We start from the raw sequence: 17,414 nt of genomic DNA on the forward strand, positions 1-17,414 counted from the left end.
TCTCTCTCTCTCTCTCTATATATATATATATATATATATATATATATATATATATATATATATAGATTGAGGGAGTCTGGACTCTGGGAAGACATCACAGTGGAAAGGAAGGGGAAGGGAAGGAAAAAATATAGGATAGTGTCAGGGTTTTGGTTGTACAAGTAGGCCCGTTATGTGTGTCTCTACCATAGTGGGCGTGAGAGGTGGAACCTGCAACAATTGTTGTTTATTTCTTTAAAATGTGGGTTCTTTCCCACTGTCTTCTACCTTTTCCAGAATAACAGATGATGCTGACCTGACTTAACCTTTTCTTCTTCTTCTTATTGTCCTGTTACCTGTAGTTGTTTGTTGTTAGTGGTCAGAGACTGATTTTGATTTGGGTCAGGTTTTTGTGGACTGGTCCTATCTTCTGTGGGGATTTGGGATTGGGTGGAGTGGATGTGAGGGGAGGGTTTGGGGGGTTGGGGAGTATGGAAGTGGTGTGTGATCTGGAAGTGGATGTCAATGACCAGCATAGGTTCTTTGTAGACAAAGTAAAAAAAATTCTCTGCTTTTACCTCCTTTTGGTTATGGGGTTTGTGAGATGTTTTGATTCTCTTCTCTTCTTTTTCTTTTTTGCGAGGTTCATGAATTGGACCTTCTTATTCTGTTTAATTTTTCATTCAAACTGCCACTTTTCCCGAATGTTTATGGTAATTGTTTTCTTTGATCTTTGTGAACTGGGTTTTGTTTATTAGGTTTTTCTCATTTTCCCCATTATTGAAAATTTCAATATCGAAACATATTTCCTCCTTACAGTTTCTTTTTTTTGCTTTTCTTTTCTTAGAAATGACCGAGTTTGGAAGCCTTTCTTCATCTTCGACTGCTTTTGAATTGGTTTTGGTGTTTTTTCTTCTAAATTAGTGATAATGGTCGCCTCTTGAAACGCGTGGAAGAGATGGTTCTTTTGTAATTCTGGTTGCTTAGTTGTGTGGATGCTTTGGTTCTGCTCTGTGCTTGGTTTATTCTTTGTTGGGGGGCTTCATTTTTCTGTTACACTTATTTTCACCAATTATTGCCGGGATTTGAGTTAGGTTGAGATCGTTCCCCTTTGTTTTATTGCTAAATTTATGAGGATTAAATGTTGCACCACTTAATGCTTTTTTCACCTTTTCGGTTGGGGGCTGGAATTTGGCTCGGCATCACTTTTGTTGGTTTGACATTTCTTGTAGGGTTCTTCAATGTGGCCTTCTGTCATTTTGTTTCAATTGGCTAACTTTAAACTCTCTTGTCTTGTTATTTCTTTCTAATTTCCGCTTTTGAACTTTATTTTCATAGCTTAGATGATTCTATTTGCGTGGATTTCGTTTTCACAATTTATTGTGGATTGTCATTTAGTTATTTTCATTGTTTACTCTTCTACTGAAAGATCTTGATGGTTTACTTTTTCATCCTGTTATTCTTCCACCCTTTGTGCTTCATTGCTGAATCTGGCCTTTTGACAAGCAGAGCATCGCATAAAGTTTTCATCTTGTTATATAACTGACAGAGTTTTTGGTCTCTTTGCTTGCAGAGAATTCTATCATCTTTTTCAGGTAAATTGTGTCATCTTTTCCAAAAATCATCAATATCTGTCACCAACCATCACTGCCGACCTCTGAAAGTCATACTCCATGATTTTCCAGGGGGTTCAGAGGCATTTGAGCTATTGACAAGGTTCTGTTACCACAATGGGCAAATTCATATAATGCCTTCAAACCTTTGCCTTCTTCATTGTGCTGCTATTTTCATGGAGATGAAGGAAGAGATCTGTTCAAACAACTTAATAGAACAGACGGAACTATCACTTCAAGGGATTGTGTATTGGACTTGGTCAGAAAATTTGGTGGCCTTGAAGCAATGCCAAGAATTTATACCTGCAGCATCTTCATCAGGAATCCTGGAGAAAATCGTGGACTCTATGCTGTTGAAAATCACCTCAAATAGTGATTCTAGTCCTTCTAATTCTTCACCTGAGAGCTCCGTCCGATTTTCTTGTGATACTAAAACTAGCGAATTCTCAAAGAACAGTGGCCGGGCTTGGTGGTTTGAAGATTTATCTGTTTTGAGCTCCCAAGTTATTGAGAAGTTGATCATGGCCATGATCAACCATAAATTTGATAATCTTACCCTCAGTAGGTTCCTGTTCTATTACTTGAAGTCCCGTTTCGCCTCTTCAACACCCATGGAAAAATTGGAGGCTACAGAGGCTGTTGTAAATCTGTTAAATTTGCTTGATAAAAACTCTGTTTCATGTAAAGGACTGTTTGGAATTCTTAGAATTACTTCTGGTTTGGCAATGGACAAGTGTTGTAGGGACAAGTTGGTGAATATGATTGGTTCACGGCTTGAACATTCAACATTGGATAATCTACTCCTTCCTGCACCAATTGGGATGGGATATCTCTATGATGTGAATTTGGTCTTGAGATTTTTGAAATCCTTTCTTGGTGGAGATGGGGTTTCTCCAGCTGCACTGAAGAGGGTGGGAATCTTGATGGACAAATACGTAGCAGAAGTGGCCCCTGATTCTTGCTTAAAACCGTCTAAATTCATCGCATTAGTGAAGGCCTTGCCAGACACTGCAAGAGAATCATATGATGAGATTTACGGAGCCTTGGATATGTACCTTGAGGTAATACTTATGCTATTGCAATGTTTTATGAAAACTGTAAATGGGCTTTATTAAAACATATAGGTTTCTGTCTTTTAGTCTTGTTCGTTATAGTTGTATAATTTCTTTGACCGACTTTATCTGTGAGTCATAAATTATTTGCTTCCGAGTCACAAATCTTATACGTTTGCTCAATGTTGGTGTCTACAAATGGGTTCTGCAACTTTGCAAGTGTGCATAATAAATAAAGAAGTTGGTGGCAGAAACTCTTCATGTTGAAGCTTTCTTAGTTCACTCAGTATTTCTCTTTCTAGATGTCTAAAGCTTCCCTGTTGCAATTTTTTGATGAATCGAAAATCTTATATTTCTAATGGTGTTGCACTTTTTTATAATGGTTTTGCAATTTTAATAAGAAGAGCTAAAAAACAGAGCAAACAATGAATCCAATTCAGCAAGTGTTCTATTGATTTCAATGACAACATCAAACAGGCTCTCTCCTTGCTCAGGCACAACACGGTTAACTATTGTCTATCTTGTGAAGGCCTCGAGCCGTTAAGGATTTTGGTTTTTATGGATTGAATATTCTTATTATATATTATCTGTATCTGAATAATTAAATCCATTCATTTTCTTTTGTTGGTTTTCCATTTCTAGATCCAATATGACCTTGCAACTTTGTAAATTGTATCTGATCCTGTCCTTGGTTGATGATATCAACAGGTACATACGGGATTATCAGATGAAGAGAAGATGAAGATCTGCAGAGTTTTGAATCATGAGAAACTCTCACTTGAAGTCTGCAAGCATATTGCTCAGAACTGCAGGATCCCTTCAAGGGCTGCAATGCAAGTTGTAGTCTGTCAGCAATCAAAGCTCAAGAACTTACTTGAGGGCTCTGATCATCTCCAACTTAACACGAACTCTCCCTCTTCCTGCAAGAACAAAGATAGCAAAGATTGCAAGCAAGAAGTTGGCGACCAAATCGTTCTCTTCGAGAAGAGGCTCGATCTCTCGATGGAAAATGAGAAACTCAAAGCTCGCTTGCAAGGGATGCAGTGGAAGGTGATGGAGTTGGAAAAGATGTGCAGGAAAATGCAGACTGAGATGTCCAAGGTCACAAAGAATAAAGTAGGAAGCCATGGCAATGCAAGACTTCCTAGAATGTGTTCATGATATTTGTAATTTTTTTCTATTTCTTTCTTCATAATTTGTATGATAAGTAAATATTTGTTTAATGCTTATGTATTGGACACATGTTTTTCTCTTCTTCTAGAAATGAAAAATGTGCACTTTGGCCACAAAAAGCCCAATGCTTCATATGTTGGGAGAGAGAGAGAGAGAGAGAGAGAGAGAGAGAGAGAGAGAGAGAGAGAGAGATTCAGGGATACAAAGGACATTTTGGAAATGTTTGAGGGAGGGAGGCCTTGAAGGAAGAACTTGTCATCCCACGTTGGCAGAGTGGAGTGCCACGTCGTCAGGTCATCCTCTCCCTATTGACCTTCAGGTTGGAGGGCACTAAGAGTCTGCCTTTTGAGTTTTGCTCGGTAGGCTGTAGCGATTGTCGGGGTGATGGTGATGTCATGCCCCTGTTAGACTTTGATAACATGTAGCAGCTTTTTCTCATATATATATATATCGAACCCTTTTAAAAAATATACTTATGTGTATTTTTTGCTTAATCCCAACCTGTATATATGTTAATCATTTTGTAATCTCTAAAAACCATGCTTTAAACTGAATCAATTTAATAAGAATTCATGACTTTGAGTTAATCAACTTTTGTATACAACATGATCCATTGATTATTTTATTAGTTAAAAACACATCTAAACATGAAAAATATATAAAATTAATACATTTTTTACTAAATAAGACATATAGATTACGCCTATGAGTGTAGATTAAGCAAAAAAAACCACATGCAAATATATTTTTTTAAATAGGCCTGAGATGGTCTGAAAGCTACGTTGAGGGTCACGATGCTTGTCTGGTCCCCTCGTCCTCAGATTGAAGCTTTATGTAGATGTTCTGTTTGGGATTGTGACACCCATTCTATGGAGAGAGAGAGAGAGAGAGAGAGGTTATAAAATAAGTTCGGTTGTGAGACAAAGGGAGAGACAAGAAAGACGATCACAAGATTTTTTACAATATATTAGTGTGACACATACTAAAAAAAAAAGCAGATTCTATATAATAGTGAGACAAACCAAAAACCACTATCAAAATGCCATTGATTAAGGTGGCGAGCGATTTATTTTTCACAAGTTCAGTTTATGAGACACTTAGAACTTTATGTGTTCTAAGAATTATGCTCATATTTAATCATGCAGAATTGTTTGCAAAGAAAAATATCCAAAATAAATATGATCAGTCACAAGTTGTACAAGATGGTACTTGTATAATTTTTAGATATCTTTGATTAGATAAAAAAAAGATTCTCTCAGAGGCTACAAAGCCAGTAGTGGATGAACATTGTAGACTTTCTTATTTCTTTATAAATAATTTACATAGGTATAACATCATTAAATTTAAAATCATTTTCAGCAAACCTTTTCTGATTTCTCATTTTTACTTTTTAATAACAGATTATCTTCTTTGTAGTTAAAAATCGCATCATTATTCATTGTTTTGGATTAGATGCTATTCGGAGAGACAAGAATTCTCCTTTTCTTTATGGAGAAGTTATATTTATTAAAATGTCAACTACTAATGCCTCCCATAATGATGACGGTATTAATGATGATGAAATTCACAACTACTGAAATCCACAAATCGGCAAGATGATGATGATAATAATAAATGTCTTAATAGGTATCAACTAATACAAGAAATAACCCATGAATGGGAATTTTTATTATACCTTTTTTTTTTTTTGAGGAAAAGAAGTGATGATGATCGTGGTAACAGAAAAATATATATTAAAACAATACTACCACAAAAGTGGCAAGACTTTTGGTCCCCTGTCTATTATAGCCCAGCCCTACCCCTCTCTCTGTCTACCCTACACCCCATCCTATTTGCATTATTTTTTTTATGATGAGGATCCTTTGCTCAAGCGAGGAAAACCCTGGGTGGGTCCACCTCTGAAAGCTACAGACACACCCCTACACCAGCTGAGTTTGATCCAGTGCCTTCATCTGATCAGCACCCTCACAAACACCCCGCTGGCCACACGGGTGACCCTGCGGTGGTCTTATTTGCATCATTTCTGTAAGTTTTTTTTTCTCAACCACCACTATTTATATTTTGCATATTACCCTGTTCAACATCTCAATCAGCTTTTATTCCTTGGCATTTTAGTGATCACGTCGCAAAAATGTCTAACCAACATACAGCAAAGTAATTAATCAATGAGGTTACCAAAGAAGGGTAATTGGAAGCTCACCATCCACCTCACAGAAATTGATATTTCGGCCATAGTCACAAATCTCTCAATATGTTCATAAATGCAATTTTTCTTAGGAAAATCTTGAAAAAATATCATACAAATAAAAATGTAAAATGCATGCATAGATCCATACACACGTACATACATACTCATCTGTAAATACAAATTTAAAGATTTAGACCATGTTGAGGATTTTGAGCTGACTGCAGAAAATATCCTAGTATGAAACTCCTGCAGTTTCTCTGTCAACAAAGTTCTTTGGGAATTCAACATTTAGTTAGTAATGAAAATCAACATTATACTAACGATCTAGGTTAGAAGCTTGTAGATAAGAGAGCTGCTTATGGAGTTCTCATGCTTGTTTAAGTGAATTTTCAATTCATATTTGGTATTATGATCAAAAGCTAATGAATATTTTGACGAATATTTACATTAATATGCTACTTAATTAAAAAAGTATTTTTCACTAATTCAAGGTGTTTCCCATGTTTTTTTTGCCTAGCTTAATCTGCAAGAGGTTCATATAGTGTGTTGCCAAATAATTTGAACAGTTCAAACATTGCAAACACACATAAAATTAAGATAACGGGACATTAGATGCATGCTTCTTGCATTCTGTGGCTTTCTCAAAATTTGCAAAAGTATTACCTATAAAAAAAAGTGTAATATATTCACACAATTTCTATCAGTCTTGTACAACTACATTTTGCTTGGGGATACCATCCTGCAGACTTGGCCCACTGATGGAGTTCCCTAGTCCCAAAGGGTGACAATCTACAGTTGTTTCAATTCTATCAATACGAAAATTTGGATGGTGGTGATCCTTGTCTCTAGTTTTGTTATTTCATAGCTTTGGACATTGTTATGTAACGTACATAAAAGCTATTAAAGAAGAAATTGTAGTCTTGTCCTGTCTAGATGTATTGGAGTAGCAGGCATTTATCTTGTGTGTGTGTGTTTTATATTTTATCATTTTTTCTAGAAAAAAATTCAGTCCAACATCCTAACGGAATTTAAATATCTTATGCCCGTTGGATATGAATAATGTGCAAGTTTCTTCTGTCTACATGTTTTTTGTTTAAAAAAATGAAAATCAAGAACAGATTAAAAGGTTTCTTATGTCGTTTTTAGTAAGAGGACATTTTCATGCTGATGACCATCCATCTCCACATTTCTCGAGATGGATGCCACACCGATCTCGAGAAATGTCAAGATGTGTGGTTGTCATGCAGGTCGCTGCATGCCCACCATGCAGCGGCGGGGTGGTTGAACTTGTTCAAATTTACAAGTTTTTTTAAATGAAAAATGCCTTCAATTCTATTTTTATAAATTTAGTATGTACACATATTTGAAAATTATAAGCCAGTCAACCAGATATATTACTTTGGTTTTGTCCGCTGCAGCTGAGGAGCTAGTCTAGCTAAAGTTGACCCTTGTGTTGTACGCACTGACTTGTCCAAGATGAAAGGCTGTGTTTGTTTGTTGGTGGTGAGAGTGATTTAATTTGGTTCTTGTTATTGTGCTCCACATTAACCTTATTTAATCACTGGACCACTCTGTGTCTCGTGTCCATATTTAAAACACTGTTCTCCTTACGGTACGTTAGTCCTACCTTGTCGATGTTATTATTACCTATCTGATAAAGAATAAAAAATTCCCCAACATGATTTATTGATATGGCGCTCTCGGAGCACCTACTCTCACCTAATAAAAACTTTAGATTTTCAAATTTCTTAGACTTTTTTTTTTCGTTGATCAGACCTTATAAATATGATCTTAAGCATTATTTAATTGAAAACAAGTTTTGGATAATGTGATTATACCATACATATGTATTTTTTAAGACCTTTAAAAATCAACGGCTCACAATGTATCAAAATTTTATGACTTAAAAATCTTATTTTTATGTAAAAAAAATATGATTCAAATCATGATTCCTATCAAATAATCTATGTTGAGTACATTCATAAGGTTTAATTGAGAAGATACAACCTACAACCATGATTTCTAGAATGTGAGAGAATTACTCTCTCTCTCTCTCTCTCTCTCTATATATATATATATATATATATATATGCATTGCTTTCTTCCACTTTGTACAAGGGCAATGATACGGTTGAAATTGTACAAAAAGGCAATCATATGGTGCAGGAGACGATACCCATACCTGTTCTCTACTCTCTCTCAATACATTGTCACATATATCGAAGACTTTGCAGCGACCTGCCTGACAGCCGTCCATCTTGGCATTTCTCAAGATCGGTGCTGTGTCCCTTTTTAGAAATGGCAAGATGGATGGTGATCAGCTGTAGTAGAGCTGCATGCTAAGCATGCAGAGCCACTGCATAAAAAATGACCCCTATATCAATATGTCCCTCAAAGTATGAAAGGGGTAAGGTTTAAAATTTACTGTTTGGAAATATGGAACAAGAATATGCATGGATATGTGATCCATGCCAATGAGACCACTTGGGTTCTAAAGGGTCCCCACCTAAAAAACTACCTTGGTGGATATGTAACAAAACTAGGGCATTGGTTTTCAAGTCGGGTTGCAAACGGTTCGGATTCAGAATGGTGGTTTTGCAAATTTTGGTTGACTCCCCCAATGTATTTTTCTTATCCGAGATTTGAACCGTTTGGATCCTTATTTCTAAGGTCAGCCCTGCACATTGGTCTAAGTGCCAAGCTTGGCACTTCATCATTGCCTTTGATTGCAAAACACTCCTATCAGCAAAATGTGCAACACAAGATAAGCTTGAATTTGAAGATTTCTTGTTATTGAGCCCAATGTGATTTCTTGGAACTGCAAAGGGTTATGCTCTCCAAGTGTTCTTCCTTGTCAAGCACAAGACAATGCAGTGAAGGACAAGGAATGAATAGCATTCCTTGATTTTTACTCGTTTGGAAGGAATGGTACCACATACCAACGGGGGATCCGGTTTTCTGGTAGGAGCAGCTAGTGCACGTCACCTTGTGTTGGGACGTTGCAGGTTCAAAACCCAATGGTATAGTTGTATAACTGGTAGGGTAGCTTACCTTTCACAAAAAAAAAAAGAAGGAATGGTACCACAATTTAAACAATTTTGGCCCATTTGCCAACACGACATTAGCAATTCTATAAATCTTGGTTTTAGGGAACACACGAAAAGGTGCAATATCTTTTGTCTAAAGACCATGTTAACCATGGTAATTCCAGGGTTGTAAACGGGTCGGCTTCAGTTCGAGTTTGGGTCAGATCTTGTTAAACTCAATTTGAATTAGATCTAAAAATTAGACTGAGTTCTGCCCCAATTTGATTTGGTTAGGGTCCAGGTTTGGGTATGGTTAAAAATTATTGACCCATAAGAATAAAAAATGAATTTTGTATAAATTGGATCAAGTCTTAAATAGATCTGTTTTTTTAATCAGGTGTAAAAACTAGACCGAGTCCATTCCAGTTTGATCCTAGATTGAGCATGGCTTTGACTTTGCGGTAATAAATAAGTTTCAAACCGTGGTCGTTCCATGTCAGTCAAAAAACTATGGTCCCCTAGTAAGCCTTTTGGAAGTGACAAAAAGTACCAATGACCATGGTAAATTTTTTTGGAGTTATTTTCATAGGTCATGAATCACTACCAAACAAAGCTGGTTCAACCTATGTCACTAGGTTATCAATACCCCAAATCTGGTTGCAACCCATTTTTATGTATAAAATGACGGATCTAATTGAATCCTTTCAAGGGTCTTAGATGAACCGACTGGACCTGGAAAGAGTCCATGTAAGGCATATAGAGGCAGACAAAAAACACTCACATGGATCCAGTCAAGGATTGAGCCACCCCAATAAGTTGATTTTTCTACTATTATTGACATTTATTTATTTATTTATCCCCCCTTATGTGGGGTTGGTTTGTTGCTTGTATCTTCATTATTTATTGAGACAAGGCAAGATGGAGCAGCCTAGGGTGTAGGCACTATACCTAGCAAACCATGTTGAAGCACCATATCATGGAAGTTTAAAACCCTTCCAAGACAAAAGACATCTATTAAACAAGTAAAAGAGAAGGTGAGCATCAATTTTGCAAGCACTCAAGAACAAGTGCTCGTACGTACCAAAATTTTGCAAGCATTCAGTCGTATAGTTCTTTTTCTTGGTGAATGGTGTTCCAATGGATTTCCACTCTCTCTCTCTCTCTCTCTCTCTCACACACACACACACACACACACACCCTTGTGCGGAGACGTTCAAGAGGTGACTCTCTCCCCCTTTTCATCTCTCTCTAGAATTAGGGTTTTTTTTTGGGGGTTTTCCTATTACGATTTGAATTAGGGAATTTCAAATTAAGGTTTTTCGATTTAGGGCTTTTCAAGTTATGTTTTGAATTAAAGATTTTCGATTTAGAGCTTGAATTCGGGATTTTCTTTTATTTTAATTTTATAGTTTGAATTAAATATAAAAAACAAGAGATTTCTTTTATTAGGGCTTTGAATAAAAATTAATTTGAGCTTTTCATATTTCATTTAGTTAGAGCTTTTTTTCTTTGATTAGTATGATTTCCTATTTGAGTTGGAAGAAATGCTGAACAAAAAATAGTTGTTACAGAACACATATTTTATCAGTTATGTAACAATTGTACTACATCCAGCTTATTTCGACTGGATAAAAAGTTGTGTTTCTTGGGTTTAATGTTTTATTTTTATATTGTCTGGACAACACATATAGATAATGGGTCAGATAACTTTGTTTTGAATAGTACAACTCAATTCGGCTAACCATGTGAGTGTTTTAACATGTTTATTATGGATTTTAGCTTCAGATATGGATCTTGGATTGAATCTGAAAGCTAAAATATGTTTAAAATTTGGGTATTTTAAGAAAAATAAGAATTCATAATTTTTTTGTTATATAAATGCTTTAATGAGTGTTATATTAGATCTAATTATGAAAGTTTGTCAAAAAAAATTATGGATTTTAGTCCTAAATATGGATCTCAAATTGAAACCAAGTACAAAAAAAAAACCTTTAAGTTTGGGTAATTTGAGAAAAAAATAAGAATTCATATTTCTTATATACAAATAAAAAAAATCATAAAACCCTAAAATGCAAAAAAATAAATCATAAATAAACCATAAAATTAAATATAAAATACTCTAATAAAAGAAGATCAAAGAAAAACAAACCTAATCAAATACAAGAAAATTCTTAATCAAATTAAGTACAAGAAACCCTAATTAAAGAAATGTAATTCAAAACCATAATCAAAGAAAAAAGTCCTAATCAAATTAAATATCAAAAACCTCAATTAAAAATATTTGATTCAAAGCTTTAATTAAAGAAAAAAAAGCCTAATCAAATCATCAAAAAAATCTTTATCAAACTAATTATAAAAGACCCTAATTAAAGAAATTTGATTCAAAGTCCTAATAAAAAAATTCTTATTTAAAGCCTAATCAAAACTCTAATAAGAAAAGACAAAAAAAAAAGGAGAGAGAGAGAGCCTTTTGCCTTGCTGCCCGGCCACTGCACAAGGAAGATAGAGAAAAAAAGAAAGGGGGGGAGGAGAGAATGAGGGTGGGTGACACACTGCGTCTAGCATTTGATGCCAGACGTGCCATCAAACACACCCTTAGGGTCCGCGTTTAGGAGGACACATAAACAAACACGCTGACATGACCAGCGCGGTTGCTAACATTATTTTGATAGTTTAATAAGCTTTTAATCCATTTAATTATAATTCAAAAAAGAATACATTTCTATATATTAAACCAATGTTGTCAGTATCGAATCGGACCTGTATAGTTTGGCCAACGATTCAGGTGTATCGTTCTGAAAATATTACATTTATTACAAACTAGCCGATTCAGGTAAGTATCATTTGGTTTTCTGGCAATACTATACGTATCGGACAGTACTGACAACATTGTATTAAACTATCAAAAATAATTTTTAATTAACTTAGAACAAAAGTCGGTGTTCATGTCTCCCATTTTTCAAAACGTACAACAATACGCAGCACTAACTCTTGCCACGTGTCAGCAGTACCCACATCTTTATGATATAGCCAGATAGTAGTCAGTAAATTCAATATCCGGGATGTTCTAGGATTTTAGATGACAACCCAAATCAGAAACCTGATCAGCTTTCCTGGTACGACAAGATACAGGGGCAGTTCTGTCATTACCTTTTTTTGACTTGAAGAGGAGATTAGGAATATTGTTGTGGAACCCGAGACGGAACCAAGACTCGGGGTTCGTAAATAAAGACGACATGTCTCGGGACTCGTGAATGTTGGAGATGACGTATTCGAGTCTCCGTGTTCTCCTCGTTATCTCTCTCCATTTGGTTCCACGCAAAACTCCGTGTAAGGAAAGAAGAGATCGGGATTTGCAGTGTCGTGTCTTCCACGAGTCTTCTTGGGAGAAGAAACAAATCGGAGTGGGCGTATCGGTTGGCAACATTGATGTGTTTTTCGAGGCATGGTAAATTAGAGTGCAAATCTATGTAACAAATTTGGGCGATATTTTAACAGCGGAGCCTCCGTTTGTATGGTAGGAGCAGCTAGGGAACGTAAGCCTTGTGTTGGTAAGTTTTTGGTTCAAAACCCAATGGTATAGATAACCAAACCCAGCCCAATCTAATTTGAGTTTGGATTTGGGTTCTGGTATGACTGGAGATTGTGGAACTATATGAGTTATTGGTTTTGTGTATGTATCGGTCACCCTAAAATCAGGCCGGGTCTTCAATAGAGCCATTTTTTTAATTGGGTCTAAGAATTAGACCCAGAACAGGCCCATTTTGATTTGGGTTCAGGTTCAGGTTTGGGTATGGCTGAAAAATGTAGACCCATATGGGTTGATGAGTACGGGTATGATAGATTTGGGTCTTAATGGGTTCGGGTTTCAACTTAGACCTTGATATGAAATACAAGGTAAATCGTTTTTGGGGAAACAAATGAGGCGATAAGCTTGGGGGGCACAGTGACAAAATTAAGTTAAAAACGGCAAAATATCATTTTTCAAAAAGTCAATGAGAATTTGAAAAAATTTCATAAAATCTCACATTTTTTTCAGCAAAATCTTGGCAATAAAAAGATAAATTAAAAAAAATAAATTTTATAAGAAAATATTAATAAACATTATTTAAAAATAAAAACATAAGGGTTTTTCATGATAAATAGCTATTTAAAACATAAATATCACGTTTAAATCATGGTATTTATGTTTTTTTTCATAAATCTTGCGATATTTTGAAAATCTCGCGAGAAATTGTCATTTTAAACTTTCAGGCTCGCAAGATTTTCATAAATCTTGCGATATTTGTCACTATGCTTGGGGGGAATCTCAGACAAAGATTTCCTTCTCCAATATAATTTCTAAAACACAACTTTTAAAAACGGGTTAAGGCTCTAATAGTGGGTCGGGTTTTAACTGTTTCGGTTCGGGTCAGTTCACATATAAAATGGGTTTGGGTCAGCTTGAATATGAAACAGGTTCAGGTTCAGGTTGGTTCAAGAGTAAAACGTACATAATGGGTTAAGGTTTGGGTCGGTTCTGTTTTACATTATGTGGAGCCATTCGGTTCAGTATAAAATGTGGGTCGGATCCAAATGGGTTCGGCTCTTCATTTACAATACCCAAGTCCTGACCCATTTTCTTTTCTGGTCTATATTTTGGACCCGACCCAAACTCATGAGTATACAAAAACCAGGTCCGGTGGGGTATTAATTGGTTCAGGATGTCAGGTTGGGTCCAGTATATCCGACCCAGTTACACCTTTCATTTTTTGTGATATTAGAACCACAAATGCACTTTTTTATGTTTCTAAAAATTTTGTAATGGTTTTCTTTATAGTTTTATATGCTTTTGTTTTTGGAATTTTTATATGCTAATATTTCCTAGGATTGTCCCAGTAAACAAAAAATTTTAATTCATCACAAGAGTTTTTTGGCTGAAGTTTTCCTTAGATTGGGATTTAGGGCATTAGTGCAAACCGATCGGTTATGGGCTGGATCATGCTTTATCTGAACCCGAACCTAATGTATGCAATAGTTTCGAGTCGAGTTTGGATTTGAATGAGATTTATTAAAACAGGCTGAATCTGGATTCAAAATGTGTACGGCACAAACGATGATGAATCTGGAAAATATTTGGATCAAGAGAATTGGAATGTATATCTTATTGGAAGGGTCCATGTTCATAAACAGAGTGTTTGATATTCAGATATGAGGTGCGACCAAATTTGATTAATTTGTAGGGGCATTTATACCCTTTTTGTTTGATAGCTTGTTCAGGATTGGACAAAATGAACAAAAAAAATGGACAGAACACTGGTTTTGTTCGTTCCGTAACAACCGTACCAAGTTCAATGTTTGTTTGTATCATACTTAGATTCTAAGTTTCAAATGTCCGTTGTTTTGGTAACATGTGCTGACAACTTGATTAGACATGGATAATGACTTGGATAACTTTGTTTTGGATCGTATGACCCGATCTATCCATCATTTTACATGTTTTAACAAGTTTATTATAGATTTTTGACCTGGATTTTGATCCAAGTATGAAGGTATTTTTACAATCATGGATTTTTGTTCCGAAATCCAAATACAAAACATACAAAAATGTATGTAAAACAACTATACAATAACTTTTACGATGTTATAATTGGTATCAAATTTGGATTCAATTATAAAGGTATTTTTAAAATCATGGATTTTTGCCCTAAATATGAATTTTTGTCATGAATGTAGATCTCGAATTGAATCAATTACCAAAAACATAAAAAAATGTATGTAAAAAATTACACGACAATTTTTATGATATCTCGACATTATAATTGGTATCAGATTTGGATCCAAATACCTATTTATCAAAAAAAGTGACCGCTTTTTTTTGCCCCGAATATGGATTTTAACAAGTTTATTATACATTTTTGGCCTGGATATGGATCAAAATTATGTCTAAATCATGAATTTTTGCCTCAATTTTTTAAAATAATAATGAATATCACATTATAAACTACAAGTAAATGAAAAAGCATAAATAAATATATAAAAAATTCTGATTGTGCTCTACAAATTGTTGGTGATAAAGCTCATGGCGGAAATTTGTGAATGAAAGAAACTTAAAAATTTCAATGTCGCATAGACGCGCACTGGGAACCAAATTAACATGTAATGCTAATTTACTTCTTTGCTAAAGACTTCCTTCAAAATAACGGGATGAAAGAAACTCAAAAAGTATAAAGAATTGACTATCATCTGTAAGTGATAGCATCATGTTCTACTGCTCTACATTTATTCCATGTAATTTAGCAGATTCGGATTGTCCAGATCTTTAACTTCTTTAAAACTGGAAGCAAAGTTGTTACCCACCAACATCAAAAATGTAAATTGATGGATCACGGGAATTTGTGAATGCAAATCAAGAACTAAGGGATTGCAATTGTACATGCACAAGCTAAATATTCCAGTCCCATCAAAGTCGGTTTCGCTGAACTGCCAACAGACAAATTTATTCAGCGTGTCACTGAATTGTAGCACTTCATGACGTAAGCAGAGTGAAGATGGCGAGAACTGAGGAGAAAGAAATTTTCTTTACTGTGTTAAAATTGAATAAATACATGAGATACAAAGAACCTATTTATAATAGAGATACATGGTTTTCTCTACAATATCGAGTCCAATAAAAACTATACTTTGCCGATCTATAGAGTTTTGATATGTACAGTATGTCGTGTTTCTTTTACTCTCCCTCAAGTTGGAGGGGACGGGTTAAGGACGCCTAACTTTGTCTTGAAACACGAGAAGTGGTTAGTGTCAAGAGTCTTGGTGAAGAGATTTGTATACTGGAAATGTGTGAGAACAAATCTAGTTTTAATCAGGCTACTTTGAATTTTTCACGGACAAGATGACAATCGATTTCGATGTGCTTGATGTACTCCTGATAGACTAGTAATGGCTGCCTGGTTGTCGCAATACAATGTCATGGGCTAGGAGTGATTGATGCCAAGATTCGTCAGCAGGTACTTGAGTCATGTGAGTTCGCAGCATGCTAAGGCCATGAATCAGTACTCAACTTCAGCCAAGGAGCGATATACGGTGGACTGTTTTTTTGTCTTCCACGAAACGGGGTTGTCCCCAATCATAATACAATAACCGGATGTAGACCTTCGAGTGATTGGGCAGGAAGCCTAATCAGAATCGCAATAACCAATCACGTGGATGTTGCTTGTAGAGGACATTAAAATCCCCTTTTTGGGGCTACTTTTGATATATCGAAGGACCCAAATAGCGGTGCCCATATGCGATTGTCGTGGCTGACTGCTGAATTAGCTGAGAATATTCACCACAAAAACTATAACTGGACGGGTTACAATGAGGTATAGTAGGCAACCCACCAGATGTTTGTACGGCCCCGGGTCCTCCAATAAAATGCCATCTTCATGATTAAGCTTGATATGGGATTCCATAGGTGATTTGCTTGATTTTGCTCCAAGAAATCTCATGTCCTAAAGGATATCAAGAGCATACTTACGCCGAGATAGGAAGATGCCATGTTTGGATCTGGCAACTTCGATACCAAGAAAATATTTTAAACATCTGAGGTCTTTTAGCCGAAATTGGTGATTTATGTAAACTTTGAGTTTCTCGATGTAGGTAAGATCATTTCCTACAATAATAATATCGCCCACATAGACCAAAACAAAAGTGTGTGCTCCGTTAATGGCCTTTGAAAAAAGAGAGTAGTCAACCTTAGACTGGGCGAAACCTTCTTGAAGCATATAATGTGACAGTTTAGCAAACTAGCTTCGAGAAGACTATTTGATACTGTACAGCAATTTGTGTAACTTGCAAACTTTATACTCCCCCTAAACCGAAAAACCTAGTGGCAAGTCCATGTATACCTCTTTGTTGAGATCCCCATGTAAAAAGGCATTGTTAATGTCTATTTGATAAATATACCAATGCTTTATTGCTGAAATAGCTATCAAGCATTGGACAGTAACCAGTTTAGCAACCAAGGCAAAAGTCGCATTGTAATATAATCCTTCAATCTGAGTATAGCCCTTGGCCACGAGGCAGGCTTTATATCTTTCAATAGAGCCGTCAGAACAATACTTTGTTTTATACACTCATTTGCATCCAAGAGGGTGTTTGCCGGTGGGTAAATCCACAATCAACCAGGTGTGGTTCTCTTCTAATGCCCTAATCTCTACAATGATAGCATCACACCAATACTGAAACTTCATGGCTTGGGAAAAGGTTTTTTGTTCGGGATATTAAGAAATAGCACTTAGAAAAGCACGGTGTTTCTGAGAGAAATGATCATACCTTATGACTTTGGACAGAGCATGATTTGTGTTGTGGGCCTTTTCTCTCACGTCGGTTGATTGGAGTATGGGAGCAACGGTATAGC

At 35.8% G+C, this 17,414-nt stretch overlaps 1 protein-coding gene across 2 annotated transcripts; it reads left to right on the forward strand.

Moving 5' to 3' along the window:
• Nucleotides 1-463: 463 nt before the first annotated feature.
• LOC149830831 (BTB/POZ domain-containing protein At3g22104-like) lies at nt 464-3,936 on the forward strand. Of its 2 annotated transcripts, none has more exons than XM_090011882.1 (3): nt 464-533; nt 1,553-2,653; nt 3,353-3,936. In XM_090011882.1, the coding sequence occupies exons 1-3, from the start codon at nt 471-473 to the stop codon at nt 3,803-3,805; spliced, it is 1,617 nt and encodes a 538-aa protein (XP_089868008.1). In that variant the 5' UTR covers nt 464-470; the 3' UTR covers nt 3,806-3,936. The 2 variants fall into 2 exon arrangements, with proteins under 2 accessions (XP_089868008.1, XP_089868009.1); XM_090011883.1 differs by lacking the exon at nt 464-533 and having other exon boundaries at nt 1,462-1,574; nt 1,665-2,653.
• The last annotated feature ends 13,478 nt before the right edge of the window (nt 3,937-17,414 follow it).

Source organism: Nuphar pumila, chromosome 7 (assembly GCF_984573655.1).
Source record: "Nuphar pumila chromosome 7, dmNupPumi1.hap1.1, whole genome shotgun sequence".
Classification (NCBI taxonomy): domain Eukaryota; kingdom Viridiplantae; phylum Streptophyta; class Magnoliopsida; order Nymphaeales; family Nymphaeaceae; genus Nuphar; species Nuphar pumila.

Coding starts and splice junctions, on each gene's coding strand:
- LOC149830831 (XM_090011882.1), top strand. CDS start 471: ATGGAAGTGGTGTGTGATCTGGAAGTGGATGTCAATGACCAGCATAGG. Junction 534..1,552: donor ATAGGTTCTTTGTAGACAAA/GTAAAAAAAATT, acceptor CTTTGCTTGCAG/AGAATTCTATCATCTTTTTC. Junction 2,654..3,352: donor CCTTGGATATGTACCTTGAG/GTAATACTTATG, acceptor TGATATCAACAG/GTACATACGGGATTATCAGA.